This window comes from Sinocyclocheilus anshuiensis, unplaced genomic scaffold (genome assembly GCF_001515605.1).
Source record: "Sinocyclocheilus anshuiensis isolate Anshui unplaced genomic scaffold, SAMN03320099.WGS_v1.1 scaffold1316, whole genome shotgun sequence".
NCBI classification, from domain to species: Eukaryota; Metazoa; Chordata; class Actinopteri; order Cypriniformes; family Cyprinidae; genus Sinocyclocheilus; species Sinocyclocheilus anshuiensis.
Window position 1 is genome coordinate 792,415 of NW_015542553.1, and position 17,544 is coordinate 809,958.

General features: G+C 37.4%; 1 protein-coding gene across 6 annotated transcripts in view; it reads left to right on the forward strand.

Annotated features, from left to right (window-relative positions):
- Positions 1 to 17,544, forward strand: part of LOC107694275 (glutamate receptor-interacting protein 1-like) — a 165,245-nt gene that overhangs the window by 50,361 nt on the left and 97,340 nt on the right. Inside the window, exon 1 of one of the 6 annotated variants that reach the window (XM_016493925.1) lies at positions 9,212 to 9,526. The exons of the other annotated variants lie outside the window; for them this stretch is intronic. Coding sequence (XP_016349411.1) covers positions 9,472 to 9,526 — 55 coding nt within the window. The 5' untranslated portion in view covers positions 9,212 to 9,471. Of the gene's footprint in view, positions 1 to 9,211; positions 9,527 to 17,544 lie in introns of those variants that run through there. 6 annotated transcript variants of the gene reach the window in all.

The following is a 17,544-nucleotide window of genomic DNA, read 5'->3' on the forward strand; positions in this document are numbered from 1 at the left end:
GGAAAACTGATATGCCTGTTATTTGATGTAGAGCACAGAGTAATTTTGAAGGGGCATTTTGAAAGTGTTAGGCAACAGTGGGGTTTTCAGGGTCGTTATATTGAAGTGAAGGTGTGTGGTCACACTTTAGTTTGGGGACCAATTCTCACTATTAACAAACTATGATTTTGCCTCAATTAACTCCTAATTTGCTGCTTATTAATACTTAGTAAGGTAGTTGTTAGGTTAGGTTAGGTATCTAAAATATGGTCATGCAAATTAAGGCATTAATATGTGCTTAATAAGTAATAATAAATAATATGCTAGCAATATGCATGCTAATAAGCAATTAGTTAATAGTGAGAATTGGTCTCTAAACTAAATTGTTACCGTGTGTGTGTGTGTGTGTGTGTGTTATTTCTTTATACATTATACCATTGTGTGTGAAAATGCTAGTCATTCAGAACCATCTGATACCTCACTTTATAATACTTTAATATGGTACTTTTTTTATTAGGGAATGAGTATAGAAATACGAGCCCTTGAAATACAGCATAATTGTTTTTTTCTTTTCTTTTACATGTATGCTTCATCAGATGAAATTATTACCCAAGTGAAGTGCAGGGTTATTTTATTTTATTTTGTTATGGCAATTTGAGCACCAGTTTGAGTGCCAGAATGTATTTTACTTAAAAGTTAATTAGTAATAAAAATTATTTATAATTATGTATTTTAATTATATATATGCTTTTTTATTCTTGTATACTTGTATTCAATTCTTTGTATTTTATTTTATTTTAATGGCAATTTTAGCAATTGTTTAGTTTGAGAGTCAGTTTTGTATTTTAATTATATTTTCTTTGTATTTTTTCTTTATTTATTTTATTGGCAATTTGAGTACCAGTTTGAGTTACAGTTTTGCCAGAATCTTCCAGAATTATTTATAATGAAATATTTAAATAATATTTCCTTTGTATTTTTTATTTTATTTTATTTTAATGGCAATTTGAGCACCCGTTTGAGTGCCAGTTTCATTAATAAAAATTATTTAAAATTATATATTTAAATTATTGTTTTATAGTTTCTTTTTATTTTGCCAGATTGTATGTTTTTAATAAAATTAATTATTTATACATTTAAATTATATTTTCTTTGTCATTTTTAAATACACATTTCTTATTTTAAACTTGTCTAGTGATACCATTTTTGACTCTGGTTCAAATCTTAGCCTTCTAATTTTAGCCACTGAAAACTGCATTATAAATATGGAAAAAGCAGCTTGACATATTGATAATAGTGATTGATAATAATTGTCATACATTTTGAGCAAAGATGAGTAGATGACTTGCGGCTCGTTTGAACTGACCATGTGAATGTGTGATTTCTGTCACAGCTTTTTTTTAACAATTTTTGTTTTACCCAATAATCACGAAACTTTTTCAAAGATATGAAGTTGAATTAAAAAGCCACTTGGAGCAAAGATTTGACAGGATGCTTCCGCAAGTGTTTGTGGGTCTTTTTTTCAGAGCAAGAAAGAGACTGCTTGAGCAAACGGCATGTGTTTGATGTTTGATGTGGCCTTCAAAGTAAGGGGGTGGGGAAAAAAGGTTCTTTTGTTAACTCTTTTTGCTGGTTTCCTGTCAGAAGCAGGGCTGTGTTTCTTTGAGAAATCACCATCATCAGTGTTTCATCAGGCTTGGTATGCAATCTGCCTGAAACATAGGAACTGATTGCGAGCGACATTCTAAACTGGCAGAAGAGTTTCATTTTGCTCTCTTGTGTGGTGACACTCAACGCTCTTGTGTTTTAAATCCCTATCAATCTACTTTCCCTCGCCGCTCTTTCATCTGGAAAAAGTCACTTAAGTCAATTCTGTGGGACGGTGATGCTTCACTAGACCTATTAATCGCTCGAGTTGCATCTTGGCTGAAAGACAAACCTGTCTGATGCGGACATCTGTGGGCTTTTGGTCTTTCAAAATAATATTTTCAGTCAGATATGGGCCATTTATGCTGTAAACCATAACTGCACTGGGCCGACTATCTGACAGGAGACACTGAGTGGTCTGTTTCTCTCTTTTTGGCACCTGTCCTGAGTAGCAAATGGTCCCGATGGAAGATTTTCACTCAAGGCCAAGTCTTTTTTCCTCTGGGATAAGGTGGAGTTGTCGCTTCACACCCTGAAAGTGTCCAATTGTGTCTGTTGGGAGATGCCAGGGTTCCAGCTCTGCCAGTCTTGCAGTAGCGGCATGCAAGCCGGGCGACTTTTTACAGACGTTTGGAGAAGCTTGATAACTGCTGAGTTGATTAAACAATGTCACGGTGGTGTTTGTGAAACTTCCCAAGTTCCCAACAACCTTCTATCTGTTGTTAACGATATACATGAAATTTTATGAGACAATATTATGAAAGTCTTGCTATATTGTAATTTTAAGTGCTACAGTTCCATGGTATCAGGTGGTGATATTGTATGTTTATTGGCAAGACTCTCTTTCTTGTGTCTCACTTTTTTTCATAAATTGCTTTCAGTAACATTTACTCTAAGTATTGTTTTGAGAGCCAAAAGCAGGTCAGTGTGTATCATTACTACGCTTCTTTTTGGCCAATTTTGTAGTTTGCGCAGCACTATCAGTGTGTTTCAATATTTGTTATTTACAGATGTAATGCTGAAAGCAGCATTAGAAGCTCCTTATTAGCATGAGATTATGACGCATTCCCTGCACGTAATGGCCAGGGCTTCAGTCTGACCCTTCCATTTGCATCCATTAGACTGAATCAATATAGAGCATTCTCTAAACTGCAATAGTGAAAGAACAAGAAACAAAGAGAGAAGGTTATGTGCCTACTTTATTGTGCCTGCTATATTGTCACTTAATATAGAACTTAATTATATGTTGATTAGCCAAACATTAAAACAGATATGACGATATGTCAGATATGACCACCCTGACGAAGGCAAAATAGCCGCAACGCGTAGGTGTGCACTTGTCACCTGTTCTTAAAACTTATAGCCATGATGAAATAAAGGCTTTTTAACTTTTTTTGAATAAGATTCGAGTGCCTTGGACTACCATTATTCTTACGAGTTGAATCATCCCTTGCACCCAAAGAGCACCGAGACTAGAAACCTAATACCCCGTGCAGCACTTCTTTTGCATTCTTTATTTCGATTAAAACAGATATGATTTAAATGTGTTAGTAGTGCAGTGTTACCTAAAATGGTAGTCAAAGTCAGTTTATTATTTGAAGGGATTTTAAACTGGAGAGCCATGGAAATTTTGAGAGAGAGAAAAAAAAGTTTCTACTGCATGTGTTTTAGGCCGGTTAAGATATTAAGTATGTTTACAGCGATTTTGAACATTTAAAACCATGCTTTATAATATATAAAAGATTAATAAACTGACAGAAAGGCCACAATTTTAGTACTTAAACAATAAATCAAGTTAATTGACTACAACCACCTGGAGAGTGTGTCAGATTGAGGCTACATTGATCACCAAAACTGTGTTATTCAAGATTGGAAAAGTATAAACTGCTCTAATGAATCTCAATATCAAATGACCGACCGTCTTATTTCTCTGCAGAAATTATTTGGGCACATATTACAGCCCTCTATACAAATGAATCACCATGTATCCCCCTACTCGGTTTTAAATAGACACTTTCTAGCAGAACACTGTGCCCTGGCACTAAGTACACATCATTTCAAGCTACTCCCTCAAACTAACAGTGATGTTTGTTTACTCTAATGGCCCACACAGCCCCAGATTTCAGTCCAGCCGAGTGGGATGAGGTGCAAAAGGATGTACACTGTTTATGTGGGCTGTGAAGTGATAATTATATATGTAACAGCTTTGCATTTTAATGCCCTGATTAGTTTGAATCAAACAGTCTATAGGTTGAATTGCAGCACTGCAGCTTTAATTCTATTTGAGCCCTTTGATTGATAGTACAGTTCATCACTTTCACCACTAGAGGCTGCTGATGTCGTACATAAAGGAAAACTGTTGTCCTTTTCAGCACCAGTGCTGCTGGACAGCTCCCGCCATTGTCCCTGCTGCTCTTTATAGGCTGAAGGCTTTTTACTGCTCATTTATAATAGTTCAGTGATTTTGCTCTTTATGGGGAAAATGTTCCCTGCCTGCCTCTAGCTTGTCAAAAACACGATGGTTCAATTTTTCATGGTCTGGTTAATCCCAACCTCAAGATATACAGCATTCATGATGATGAGAGCTAAGCTATATCCTCTTTTAGCGGAATGACATTTCCTTCCTTTTAATAATAATGGTTTTATAAAACCGTTCTCAATTCTTCAGATTTTCTAAGAGGAAATTGTCTTATTCAGGAGGGCTATTAAAAGAATTTATCCTCGAAGACCTCCAAGTCAGAAGGTCACAATGGATGGACTGTTTTGAAATGTATTTTCCATCTGTCCGTCTGTAGTTGCCATAAACATTCTCAGCATCTAATAACAGATCTGCCAGGACCCCCAACCCAGCAAGTTCACAGCATCACAATTTCATTTAATAACAGACCTCTGCACCAGTATGTCATGTTGATGTGACAGACTACATGCTTCCATGCACAACAACACCCACCGATTACTTGACTTCACATGCGCACAAATGCAAACTCGGCAACCCTTATGGAACGGTTTCCTGTTCAAGTCAGCTGTCACCTTCAGAGCTGTTATTAGAAAGCATAAAGCATCCTACTAGTTTGATTGGCATTCCTGCCATGCTCATCCTGGGAAAATTGATTGCACCATCCCGGGAGATGAACAAGAGACTTGATTCCCGTTATTTAAGAATGTTTCACACACATGTGCAGTCCCTATAATTGAGATTGAGCGAGTGATCATGGACCTTGTGGATGTTGATTTGTCAGTGAGCATGGACAGAAAAACACACACTCAACAACCCAATGTTGGGGGGGGGGGGTATGTGCATATCATACATTAAATTGTTCTATGAAAAATGTAACTTTTATATATTAAAAATATTTTAAATAGTTCTTATACTTCATCTAAACTACTTTTAACAGTTTTTTTGTATGTATATATATATATAGAGAGAGAGAGAGAGAGAGGTGTGTGTATGTATGTATGTATGTTTATATATATACACACACAGTGGGTAGAGAAAAATAGTCACCCCCCTTTAAATAAACACATTTTGTTGCTTTGCAGCCTGAAATGAAGATGGACACAGTTTTTGTTTTATTCAGCTGTATTTACTCAGTGCAACTTACAACATCCAAGTGAAAGATATAACACCAACATGTCAGAAAAAAAAATGAATCATTAAGTTGGTAAAAAGGATCACCCCTTTGTGTCAGTGTTTTGTTGAACCACCTTTTGCTTTAATTACAGCCTTTAGTCTGTTGGGATTAGTCTCTACTAACTTTGCACATTTAGACTTTGTAATATTTGCCCACTCTTCTTTGCAGAACTGCTCAAGTTCAGTTAAATTTGATGGTGACTGTTTGTGGAGCACTGTATGCACATGCACTCAATGACCAGAGTTGCTGTAGGCCTCTTGGTAGCCTCTCTGACCAGCTTCCTCCTGGCTCTTTCATCCAGTTTGGAGCGACGTCCTGATCCAGGGTAGGATCTGTGTTGTACCAAATACCTTCCGCTTCTTAATAATAGACTTCACTGTGCTTCTAAGCATTGATAAAGCCTTTGAAATGTTTATGTATCCATCTCCTGACTTGTGCCTATCCACAACTTTATGTGCTTCTAGGCATTGATAAATCCTTTGAAAAAAAATGTTTGTATCCATCTCCTGACTTGTGTGTCCACAACTTTATCCCAGAGATCTTTTGACAGTGCCTTGCCACCCATTGTTGATTGTTTGCTTCAGTTGCACTACCAAGGACTGAAATGCTCCAGGAAAGCTCTTTTCATGCTGAGCCAATCAAAATGACCACAGCTGATCACAGTTGAAAGTCAAATGGCTTTGTGTGCTAATGAGAAAGTGATTAGCTACACCTGATTGGGTTTACAAGTCATTTTTAGGAGGGGGCCCTGTCCACACGAACGCGGTTATTTTCAAAACCGCAGCTTTTTCTACGCGGTTTGGCCGTTCGTCCACACGCAAACGCAGCACCAGGTTACTGAAACCGAACATTTTTGAAAACTCCTGCCATGGTGAAGATATTCAAAAACTCTGGTTGCAGTGTTATAGTGTAGACAGCGAAACCAGAGTTTTTGACTAGTGAAGTCGGAGCCTGCGCTGTTATCTCCGCCTACTGGAAACTTTTTCAGGCTTCTGATTGGCCAACATGGTTTTACGGTTGAGATTATATCGCCACCTGTTGGTTTAGCATGCTCTTGACAGTGCTTTACAGCATGCGTTTGCATTTTCATGTGGACGAAGATTTTTTTAAAAACGGATGAAGGAAAAACTCTCTTTTTAAAAATACCTGTGTACGTGTGGACATGGCCTCACAGTGATTCTGTTTTTTTATTTATTTGTTTTTCTCACATGTTAGTGTTATATCTTTCACTTGGATGTTATAAGTTGCACTGAGTAAATACAGCTGGATAAAACAAAAACTGTGTCCATCTTCATTTCAGGCTGTAAAGCCTCAAAATGTGATTATTTTAAAGGGGGGTGATTCTTTTCTATACCCAGAAAATTATTATATTTTAGTATATGTAAAATATTTTAAAATGTTCTTATACTTTATATAAACTAATTTTACTTGTTTATAAATAATGTTTTAATAAACTGTGTTTTTTATTACATTTAATTGTTATGCAAATATTTATGTATTTAACTACTTAATTTAATACAAATATTTTTCATACTTTTTTATTTACATATGTAAATGTCATACGTATGTAAACATTTTTAATAAGAAATACATATATTTAGTGTGTGTATTATTAAATGTTTTATGTAAATATTTATATATTTAACCATTTCAAAAAGAGCTAATTGTCTGTTTTCAAAAGTGACAAGCCTTTTGATGTGTCCTGCATGTCAACAAAGAATTAACATTCACTTGTCAATCCATTTTGTGAAGTCTTCAAACTGATGCCTTGTTGATTAAATATTATATGCAAATGTACATCCTAAGCAGGGAACATTTGTCTTGTGGGTTTCTCATGCATAAATTAGAGCTTGCACAGAGTATTTTGGGATAGAGTCGAGCTGGATTTAAAGTTTTATTTGCCTCTTTTTAATTTAAAAGTTAATTTTTGGCCGTGGTGGCAAATTACAATTTGTTTCACATCTTGGGCCACATTCTTTAAATACGAGCACATAGAGGATGGCCGTATGTGGCACTGGTGAGTCTTAAACAGTGGGAGAGAGAGCCTTGGTTCACTGATGTCTCTATAAAATTTGCCCAGAGCTGACATAACACTTCCATCTCCTCGTGCACCAATGGATTTCCCTTTGTGCCAGTGCATTTCCTTCAAACAACAGTGTGCAGATCAAATTAACCGCATAACAGACAGGCTTTGTGATGCTCTTGCATGATCTGCCCACAGAGAACCACATGCATGGCATCCCAAAATGCATCTCTCATCTTGACATGGTGATAGAGAATTATTTATCCAAGTGGACAGACAAATCCCTGTGTGTAATCTGATCAGTATACATAATCCTAGTACTAAACCTCATCTCTCTCTTCAGGAGCATTGATCCACCCGCTGGCATCCACCTGGATGCTTGACAAAATTAAAATCAAGTGAATATAAAAAGAGGGGGGTTGAAAAGAGAGATTAGACAACTTTGATCTCAGACACTCAGTTCGGCTGTTATCTCAGACTCTTCTTACAAGCGTCAGCGGAGGAATGGAGTATGGTGGCCATGACCTTAATACTTTCATTCACATTAAAGACTCATTGAGACGTATTTCGTACACAAACAGAGACAGATGCCTTTAATACACTGTCCCTTGTCGCTATAGGCTTATCGTGCCTCCAAATGTCCGATAATACGCAGAGATACCACCACTGACCTATATGCATGTTATCTGTGTTATAAAAAGGACTGCTGCTCAGCATTGAACACAGCAGCACTGGCCTGCAAATTAGTCCAGTTCACTCTTGACTGGAATTAGGGATATATGATTGGCATTATGCAAATTTAAGAAGTAAATAAACAGACACTGCTGGCTAATTAACAGTTCTGAAATGTGTATTTGAAAGTGGGAAACAATCTTATTGTTGTTGCATATTCAATAAGTATTATTTTTTCTTCTTCTTTTGAAGTGACAAAAAATGTGATTTGTTATTTTAGTTTCCTAATGAAAATGATCCTGCCTTCCTCTCAGGGGAATTGATAGGCTCTTAATTGTGCTCTTATATAAGGTTAACTTGGATTTTTTTCCCCAGCTTGAGTAAGCTGCAGCTAAATGAAAAAATCAACGCAGATGATGATAATATCCCTCTAACCCACATGGTTATATCATGTTTCTAAATATTATAAATGTTGTGATATAATATAATATAATATAATATGTGGAAATAAGTTCTTCTGATTTTATTTATAACATTTTGATTATTATTATTTTTTATTATTATTGACCTATTTAATGTTGAATGGTGCTTGCTTAGGCAAATATGACTGCTGTTGTTACATGTATTATGCTGCTTTTTCTTTTTGGACCAAAAAAATAAACAAGTAGAAGAGCCTAGTAACCACCCAGAACACCTTAGTTAGCCCCCTGGCAACCACATAGTGACCACCCTTAACAAATTTAGCAATTGTTGCATAGCAACACCCTAGCAACCTCCCAGATTTTTTTGCATTGGCAAGCAACATTTTCACTTTTAGGTAATTGAGCTGTTATGATTATATCAGTTTGTAGGTCAACAGGGGATACTAATTTCCCATGGGCCCCCTATGGAATGTCTTATGGATTTATTTAATATTTGTTTTTGCGGGTATGTTCTCAAAACCCTTAGGAAATGTCTGAAAGATGCAAATTCTTTTCCAAGGTTTAGGACTATAAACTGTACAGCTTTATAAGTAATACATTCTACATCTAATTATTCTGATTGCAGATTTGTGTTAATGAACTGATTTAATCGAAACTATTCCCTCATAAATGATAAAGTCCATTCTCTTAATGGAAAAGTTAATTTCTGACACTTCTTGCAAATAACAGTAATTCTATCGACGAAAGTGTGGCTCGTCTCCTGCCGTACTCAGGTACCAGCTACTACTGAATACACCAAGCATGCAACTTTAAAAGCCCATTCAGATCAGCCCGAGTATCGGATGAGACGCATCAGCCGCGCTCTGCGTGTTCGTCCTCAGCGCGCGCTTTCCGATGGATTTTATATGTGGGGAAAAATATGATTTGCTATTATAAAGCACAGATCTCAGCGCTGCAGGGACGTAGTGCATGATTCGAGCTCTGCACCGCTTACGGAGTCTGCATTTCTCCGGTGGGACACACGGCGCCTGTGCTATGTATGTGCGAGGAATCGCTTTTATCGGAGCCCTTGGATGAGCACTTCGGCTGAGCTAGTATGATAGCCGTCTCTTTCAAATGCCGATGCCAGATACTGCGGAGAGTGAACAAAGGTACGGTCTTGGTTGTTTTCATCCTTCGCTATACCTTATATGCAACCCTCCCCGGTACGCGGACGCGTTCTTGTATGATATACGGACGTTTACGCAGGGCATTTAGACGCAGAGTGGGTTCACCGGAGCGCAGCAGAATGAAGCAGCTATGGTCATCAAGACTCGTGCCTTTGTTTTGAAATGCTCTCGCATGAAGTCAGGGGCAAAAAATACGCACTGAAGTGCCCCCCTCCTCATTAATATTTAACAGTAGAGTGCTGTAGTTTGGTGGTCTGCTTAGTGCACTTGTAAGAGAACAATGCTGCTATATTCTTTTGTTTTTTTCTGTTTGTATTTGCCTGACAGCTTCTCCCCTGTCAGTTATTTACCTGAAGGCACACTGCTTCCTGCTGTGGTTTGGGAATAGTGTTTGTCTGTTGGATGAAAAGCTCTCCTGATCCAGGTGTGAAACACGGGCTGGGTTTGTTTTAAGCATCTCTAGTGGAAACTTAACTGAATCCTGATGAGTTGCGTGTCATGTTACATTTTGACTGGTGGGTTTCTTTGAGGGGTTTGCCATTGAAGGCTATTTTTTTTTTTGTTTCCCCAATGTTCAGTGAGCATAAACAGTGTTTTTTTATGAGAGGACTGCTACGCCAATTAATTATTTTTGTATATTTTCCCCTTGACTAGTAGTGGTTTGTGCGAGTTAGCCAACTTGGCATTGCTTAAGAGATGCGAAATGGGGAAGTTGTCATAAATACTGCAAGTTGTCCTCCCTCAGGGGAAAACACTTGACCTCAATAAGATGAGTAAATACCCAGTTGGTTGTGTTAAAAAAAAAAAAAAGCATTTCAGCCAGAACGAAGATCCCTTTCATCTGTGGACGAACTGGTCTCTGTCTGGATGGTACTGATTTCTGGTTTAATACAGGTGTCTGGTGTAAACGTGGGGCAGCAGGTGTTCGTGTCTGATTTCCCATGATGCTGTTGTGCCAATCATATAGTTTCCCCTATGAGTTGTGCCTCCTGGGGTTTAATACATCTATACAACATGGTTGAATGTGTCCCAAATTTGTCTTTTTTTTTTTTTTTAAGATATGTCACAGATCTATTGTGGATGACAGCGTGAACTGCGGAAATCACAGTGAATCTGACATTTTCAGTTCAAATCTGATACACTTTCAAATGTAGAGAAAAATCTTCTATCTATCTATCTATCTATCTATCTATTATCTAATAGATTAAGCGGTATTATGATTTTATGTAATATTATTCTGTATTATCTTGCTATTTTTCGCAATTAGCATTTGTCTGTTTTTAAAATTCATCTTGAGCGTCTGATGCATTTTGTTATGCTCCATTTACAGTTGTAAGAAGCATGTTTTTATTGTTTTGATAATGCAACGTTTATAGTTTTAAAAAAATTATGTAGTCTTCCTTCCATTTTAAGTCTGTGGAACTGGAAAATATAAACCATATTATCATATTTAATGATATTATAACATTTGATGTCATGTTGAATATTCCAGAATAGGCTGTTTAATGTTTGTGGGTCATTTTAGGGATGGCACATGTTTAGACTTGTGTCTTATATGAGGCACATTTCAAAGGTCACGTAAAGAGCCTCACAAAAAACAGCCACTTTTGTGAATGTAGCCTTTCATTTGGACTGTGTGTTTGTGTGTGTGTGTGTGTGGTGTTGGACACTTAGGTAGAGCCATTTGACTCATGATGAGTCAGCGAGTAATCTGTTATAGGTGAAATGAAAGCATATATGAGGAATAACTTATTCAAGGCAGATGATGTCAGCTAATGGACACTGATGTTGAGGTTTCAGTAGACTGATGGTTCCTGGACACAAAAGTTTAAAGCAATGTGTAATCGTCATTACATCAGAGATGTCATTATGTTGCTTTGTCTGGTCATATTAGCCAGTGTATTGCAACATCAAAAGCCAACAGTAAGAAGCAATGATATTGAAGTGAAGGATAATAACAGGCTGAATGTACAACAGTACATGACTACTTACCACATAAACACATAAATGGATATATTTTTTCCCTTATAGAATATAAGATAAGATATATAGAATCAGGTATCAGAGATCAGTGTAATAATGTGATATTACTAACATTCACTCTTAAAAAATAAATATTCTTTAGTGGCATCAGTGGTTAAGATCCATGGAATCTTTGCTTTCCACAAAAGGTTATTTAGATTTTTTTTAATGTTCTTCACACTGAGAAAAAATGGTTATTTATGGAACTGTTCTCTGAAAGGTTCTTTGGGGAGTCAAAAATGGTTCTTCTATGGTTCTTCTTGCTGCAACCCCCCACCTGGAACCTATTGTTAAGAGTTGAATAATGTAGATGATTTCTATCCAAAGGAAAAAACTGCTTCATCTTTTTTCCTCTCACCAGGGTCCATTGCAGCTAGTTGTTGATGAATTGTCATCTCATTTGAAATCGTCTAGTGTTCCTGGGCTGGCCTTAGCCGTGTGCAGCATTTGTCTTGGTCATGGCATTTATGGTGCTATGGCCTGTCGGTTTTATATCTCTGTTACACATTTGCAGGCATTCAGTCAGAAAATGAAAAAGAGGCCCAAGGTGTTGGTTTCCTCTTCATTTTACTCCACAGAAACAGAGAAATTTGTGCCTGAAAACAATATTAATTAGATGATTTTTGCCAGCCTGAAAGGTGGGATACTACTGACAGGATGTTTATTAAAATAATGTATTCCAAATTTTTTTTCACCAACTAGAATAAACATGCCTGTAACTTCACCTCTGCAGGTGTTCTGCGAGCTGTGCCAATTATATTTTAGTTGCATGTAAGGTAATAAGTCGAGCCAACCGCACTGCCACTCACAACTATACTGCTTTCAAGGGACACAAGGTGGGCAGACATATCTGGCTATATTTCATATACTAGTCACAGGAAAAATGTCTGTTTGCTTTGTAGATTGTATATTTGTGCTTGTGTGGGAGTTTGTGTGCTCATATGTTTCCGTCTGTGAGCTTATGTTCACGTCCAGGTTTGTGTGTCTGGTTGTGGCAGCAGTGTCACACCATACCTACTGTAGTAATTGGTATGCTAATCGCTCCCTGACTCTGATAAGGGACTTTTTCCATTTCCAGTCTTCAGCAGTCATTGGGTACACTGTAACCCTTTTGCACTGAGCTCAGTGGCTCAGGCCACATGCTTCCTAACTGAAAAACAATTTAGAATTCAGTTTGCAGAGCTGCATTAAGGGAACCAGCTGATAAGCTCTGATTCACACCAGATAGAAAGACAAAACACACACCTACTGGGGGAAAGCAACTGCATGGGCAAAAATGATCAGCCATTGAATATCCTGCTACCTGTATGAACTAAAAGGTGCACTTTTATGGAACAGTGTTAAAAGTTCATTCAGATGCATAGAATTAAAAATGTTTTGACATTAATGACATTTCGCCCAAATGTCTTAAGACCAAGAAATGGACTTGTTGATCAGGCAATTGAACACTGACTAGTTCAGTGATATGTACTTTTACACATCCCTAGGATTCAACAGCTGCTGCTGCCGTGCAGCCGCTTGAACGTCACACCTTTTTCTTGTTTCATTCACACACCAGAGAAGCTATCATGGTTCCAGAAGAGTCCAGGCTGAAGTTTCAAAAGAAATTTTAGTTTTTTTTTTTTTTTTTCTTTCCTGAGTTAATTGAGAATGTTGACTTCAGTTAGTTACATGCTTTTTGTTTACTGTTGGCTGTAACAGCTTGCCAGAAAATACTACTTGAAGTTTCAAAAGAAATTTTAGTTTTTTTTTTTTTTTTTCTCCTGAGATGGGGATGCTGTGTTCACCGCATCTGGCTCTTATTCATTGTGCTGGCACACGTCTGTCCTGATCTCCACTGCTTTCACTTTGAACAGCTTCCATCAATCCTTTTATGCTTGCTTGACAGCTGGATTTAGTGCCAGGAAGAGGAGGTGCTGTTTTGGCTGTTGTTGCGTTATGGGCGCATGTTTTGAAACTGTAAAACCTAGAGGTATTACGATTTGACAGCTTTCATGAGTGTCCTATATTTAAATCATGGTATATGGAATGGAGGAAAGGAGAACAGAGCTCATTAAGCGTGAGGTTCTGGTGTGTCAACCTTCAGCCTTTGCGACCAGTAAAACGCATGTCATGGGAAACAAGTGCACTAATTAACTTGATTTTCTGACGAAAATATGAGAGCTTCTTGCCTGGGCAATACTCTATGCTCCAATTCCAGGGGGTTGCTGTGTGGTTACTATTGCAGTCTGAGTGTTTTTTTGTGTGCTTCTAGGGTGCTCTGGCCTGGGTCCTTTTGGTTAACCCTCATTCACACTGCTAGCTTGTACCTCAAGCTGACCCAAAGTCAGTTATTTTTAATTACAGTTAACAATTTTTGTATGATTGGGTACGAAAAATAGTAAAATGTTGTGTTGATTGTGGTGCAAACACATTATCCAAAAATAGTTTCCCTTACAGTCGATTCAACCTTACAGTTGGACCTCATATGCTAAACAATTACCAATAATATTTTTTTGCAAATTATTTGTATTTTTATTAAACAAATTTGTATTTTTTATTAATTTTATAATGAATTCTATATATGTTTATTTATTTATACAACAAAACTATTTTGTTGTATGAATTAAGATTTTAAATGGTCACACAATATTTATTTATTTATTTATTTGCACATTTGCAGCCATTTTTGTTGTAGTTTGGGGCCCTTATTGATAATTGTTCATAATTTGACACATTATTTACTGCAAAACTTACACAAACACATTCACCTCCAGAATGTAAATTTTTAGCTGCAAGAAACCTGATTCTTAGTCAAAATTGAATGATATCTTGCTTTCACTAGCAGTACATCTCATCTGAGATCAAAGCCATTGGTCATAGCCAACAGCCATTCAGTGCGAACGAAGCTAAAATCCATTGCATTTTTCACCCAGTTTTATAGTCCTCCAAGTGAAAATTGAGTGAGATTACATAGAAAATGTATAGCACACCTCATGTCAGTAGCACAAGAGTTAGGCCTACGTGTTGAAGTTTTGTACTTGGTGGTTTGCTCGTCCTCTACTTCAGCAGGGCAGACTGCGGAAGGTTAAAGTAAATAATTCTTGTCAGCAATATCAGCTTTGTTACGTTACCTTCCTTGCATGGGCCGATGAAGTGTCAGGGCATTGGTTGTTCAGCTTATTTGTGAGGCGATGAAGGCGACAAGAGACTCTCAGACTCCATTGCGTTTTCAATCAGCCCTGTCTTTTTTCAGTAGAATAACCTTTGTGCCTAGAGGAAGTCTGTTATTTTGAATGGACTACACTCTGTCGCTATACTTTGCAGCCTCTGTGTAATTTTTCCCCAAGGGTATGAATGTCACAGAGTTTTCTAAAGGTTAAGTGTAGGGTTTTTTGTGCTACCTCAGATGGGAGACAGATAAGCACCCCTTCATCTCAGCTCTGGCTGGGTTTAAATATCACCACAGTCTGAGAAAACCCCCCCTAGTGTGCTTCTCGGACAGGTTAATAATATAGAAATATACCCATAAATAGCAGTCCTTCCTCAGCTGTCTCTTCTCCCGGGCCCAATTAAGTCATTTCCACCCTTGTGTCCAATTTTGGCAGGACTTGACGGCCTCCAGCTGGTCTTGAAGCACGCTGCAGGTTCGGAAGGCCAATGGAAACCGTCTGCTCTGGTATTGTGATGTCTGTCAACCTGGACTATGCTCATTCTACAGAGAAATCGCACCCAATTTAGCAAATAGCTATTAATTTTAGCACCAACCCATTGAGGGTCTTATAAACAGGTTGTACCAGCGCACAAACAAGCAGTCCTGATTCAGAACAGAAGCCTTCATTAGCCTCATTACATGCAAGAATTGCTTTGCTTTTGCCTGTGTCAGCTGCACCGCATGTGTCCTCAAGCGGTGCTGCGTGTGTAGCTAATTTCCCCAAATTCATGTACTGACCCAGAGTGTCAGAGCTTGGGCTTCTAGCTTGCTTAATATTGTGGTGTCAGCATAGTTTCTCGACAGGTTGTGTAATGTGTTGCGTGTCGTCTGATTGGCTAAGCTGCCTGCAGGGTTTAATCATCTGCTTCCATATGTCTGAATGGTGAAACTGAAACCAGCGTAGGGTGTCATGGAAACTGAACACAGCCAGATTGACGGCAAACACGAACAGCAGGCGTGAATAAAGTGTTAATAGACTCTTTTGGCTAGTGGTTAAATGTAAATATTGGCAACACATCAAATATTGTATCTAAATGCACTTGTTTTCGTACAAATGCCTTCGTATGCAATACAAAATTCGTATGACTTGAGGATTTTTTAAAATAATTTTTTGATTTGATTAAAAAGAGCGATTGCACTAGTTATTAATTATTTATTTAGCTGTGCTTGTTTGTAGGGCTGCATTTGTGATTTATACATCAATAGTTGTTATACTATTATTATGTATAATTTTTAAAAATAAAATACATTTTAAAAAATAAAGTATTTAAGAAAAATATAAATAATAATAATAATGATGATTATTAGTAGTATTTTTTCACAGTACAACTGTAAATTCACAATACTAATATTTAACTGTCTTAAAGCGTTTAAGTGGCAAACTGCAGAGACACTGTAAAAAGTAATTTTTCAAAGTTGTAAATAAAACAGATGATTGGAGTTCCAAGCTTTAATTTCTTCTCCAAAATTTCACACTAAATTCAATGAGTTTACTAGCAATTTGTAAACGAAAATTGTTTCTACACCATTTTTTATTTTATTTTTTATTTTAGGCCTTAAAGCTTTTCCTTTGTTGACAACAGCTGGTTTATAAGCGCTTCTCGTGACAAGTATAAGAAGACATTTGGAGCATGTTATGTTCCCAAATGCATGTTATAAGAGACCCAAACTCAGCACATTCAGAAATGAGTTTGTGTGGATTTACTGCTAAACTGTTAGACCCTGGAGTGGTTACCTACTGTACCAAAGTACTTGAACCCTCCAGCAAAAACTTTCCCCAAAAAATCCCTTTATTTTTCCAGACTGCGTGGGCTTTACTTTGGAGAAACAGTCCGGGTGGAGGGTTAGTCCTGTAGGGAGAAACAACATTCGGCAGTAGCGGGCGGTAATGGGGCTTGTGGTTAGGAAGCGAAGGGGAGGGGAAGATGAGGTAGGGAGGTAGGTGTATGTTCTCTGTCGTTCTCAATATCCTCTCCCGGTTAGGATTCCTCCAGAGTTGGTGGAGTGAGAGAGGATAAACTGTTTGTTCCTCTTGCCCAGCGAGCAAGTCTCCCCCTTCACCATCGTCTTTGCTTTGATTTCTTGGTATTTTTTTTTCTACACTCGGGGAGCACTGAAGTTGCGAGGCGATGTTATAGTGTGCTGCTCTAAGATAATGCACTTGTGGCGCCTGCTGTTCTCTATCGCACACATTTCGGTTTACTGAGAACATCAAAGACCCGTTGAGTTAATAAGTGATGTGTTCAGGAACTTCAGATATTTGCGAAGTGCAAATTTAAAGCAATAGTTCACCAAAAATGAGTTGCTTGTGCCGCTTCTTCAGTGCCATAGCACAGGAAACCATATTATATACTGTAGATTGCATGTGATGTAAAAAAGACTGTAAAAATATTTTTTTAGCTTTTACAGTTAAGTTGTATTGTAGCAGAGAAATAAAATAAAGTGCGATTAAAATAAAGTAAAACCACTTGACAAACTATATTTTATTTTATTTTATTTTGAGTGCAGGGAATTCATCATCAGAGTCTGATTTACGATCAAATGACTCTCATGAGCCAGTTATTTTAACGAATAGTTCAGTCAATTAATCAGTTTGAACCAGTTTGATGAATCCTTCATTTAATCAAATCCATTCAGTCAGTTATTGAATCAACATCTGATTTACTCAATAAACTGGAAGTTGTCATAATTTTCAGTGTTTTTTATACATGTACATTAGGGCTGCACGATAAATCGCATGCGATATTTAACGCGCATCTTGTCAGAAAGCCGGTTCTGTAATCAG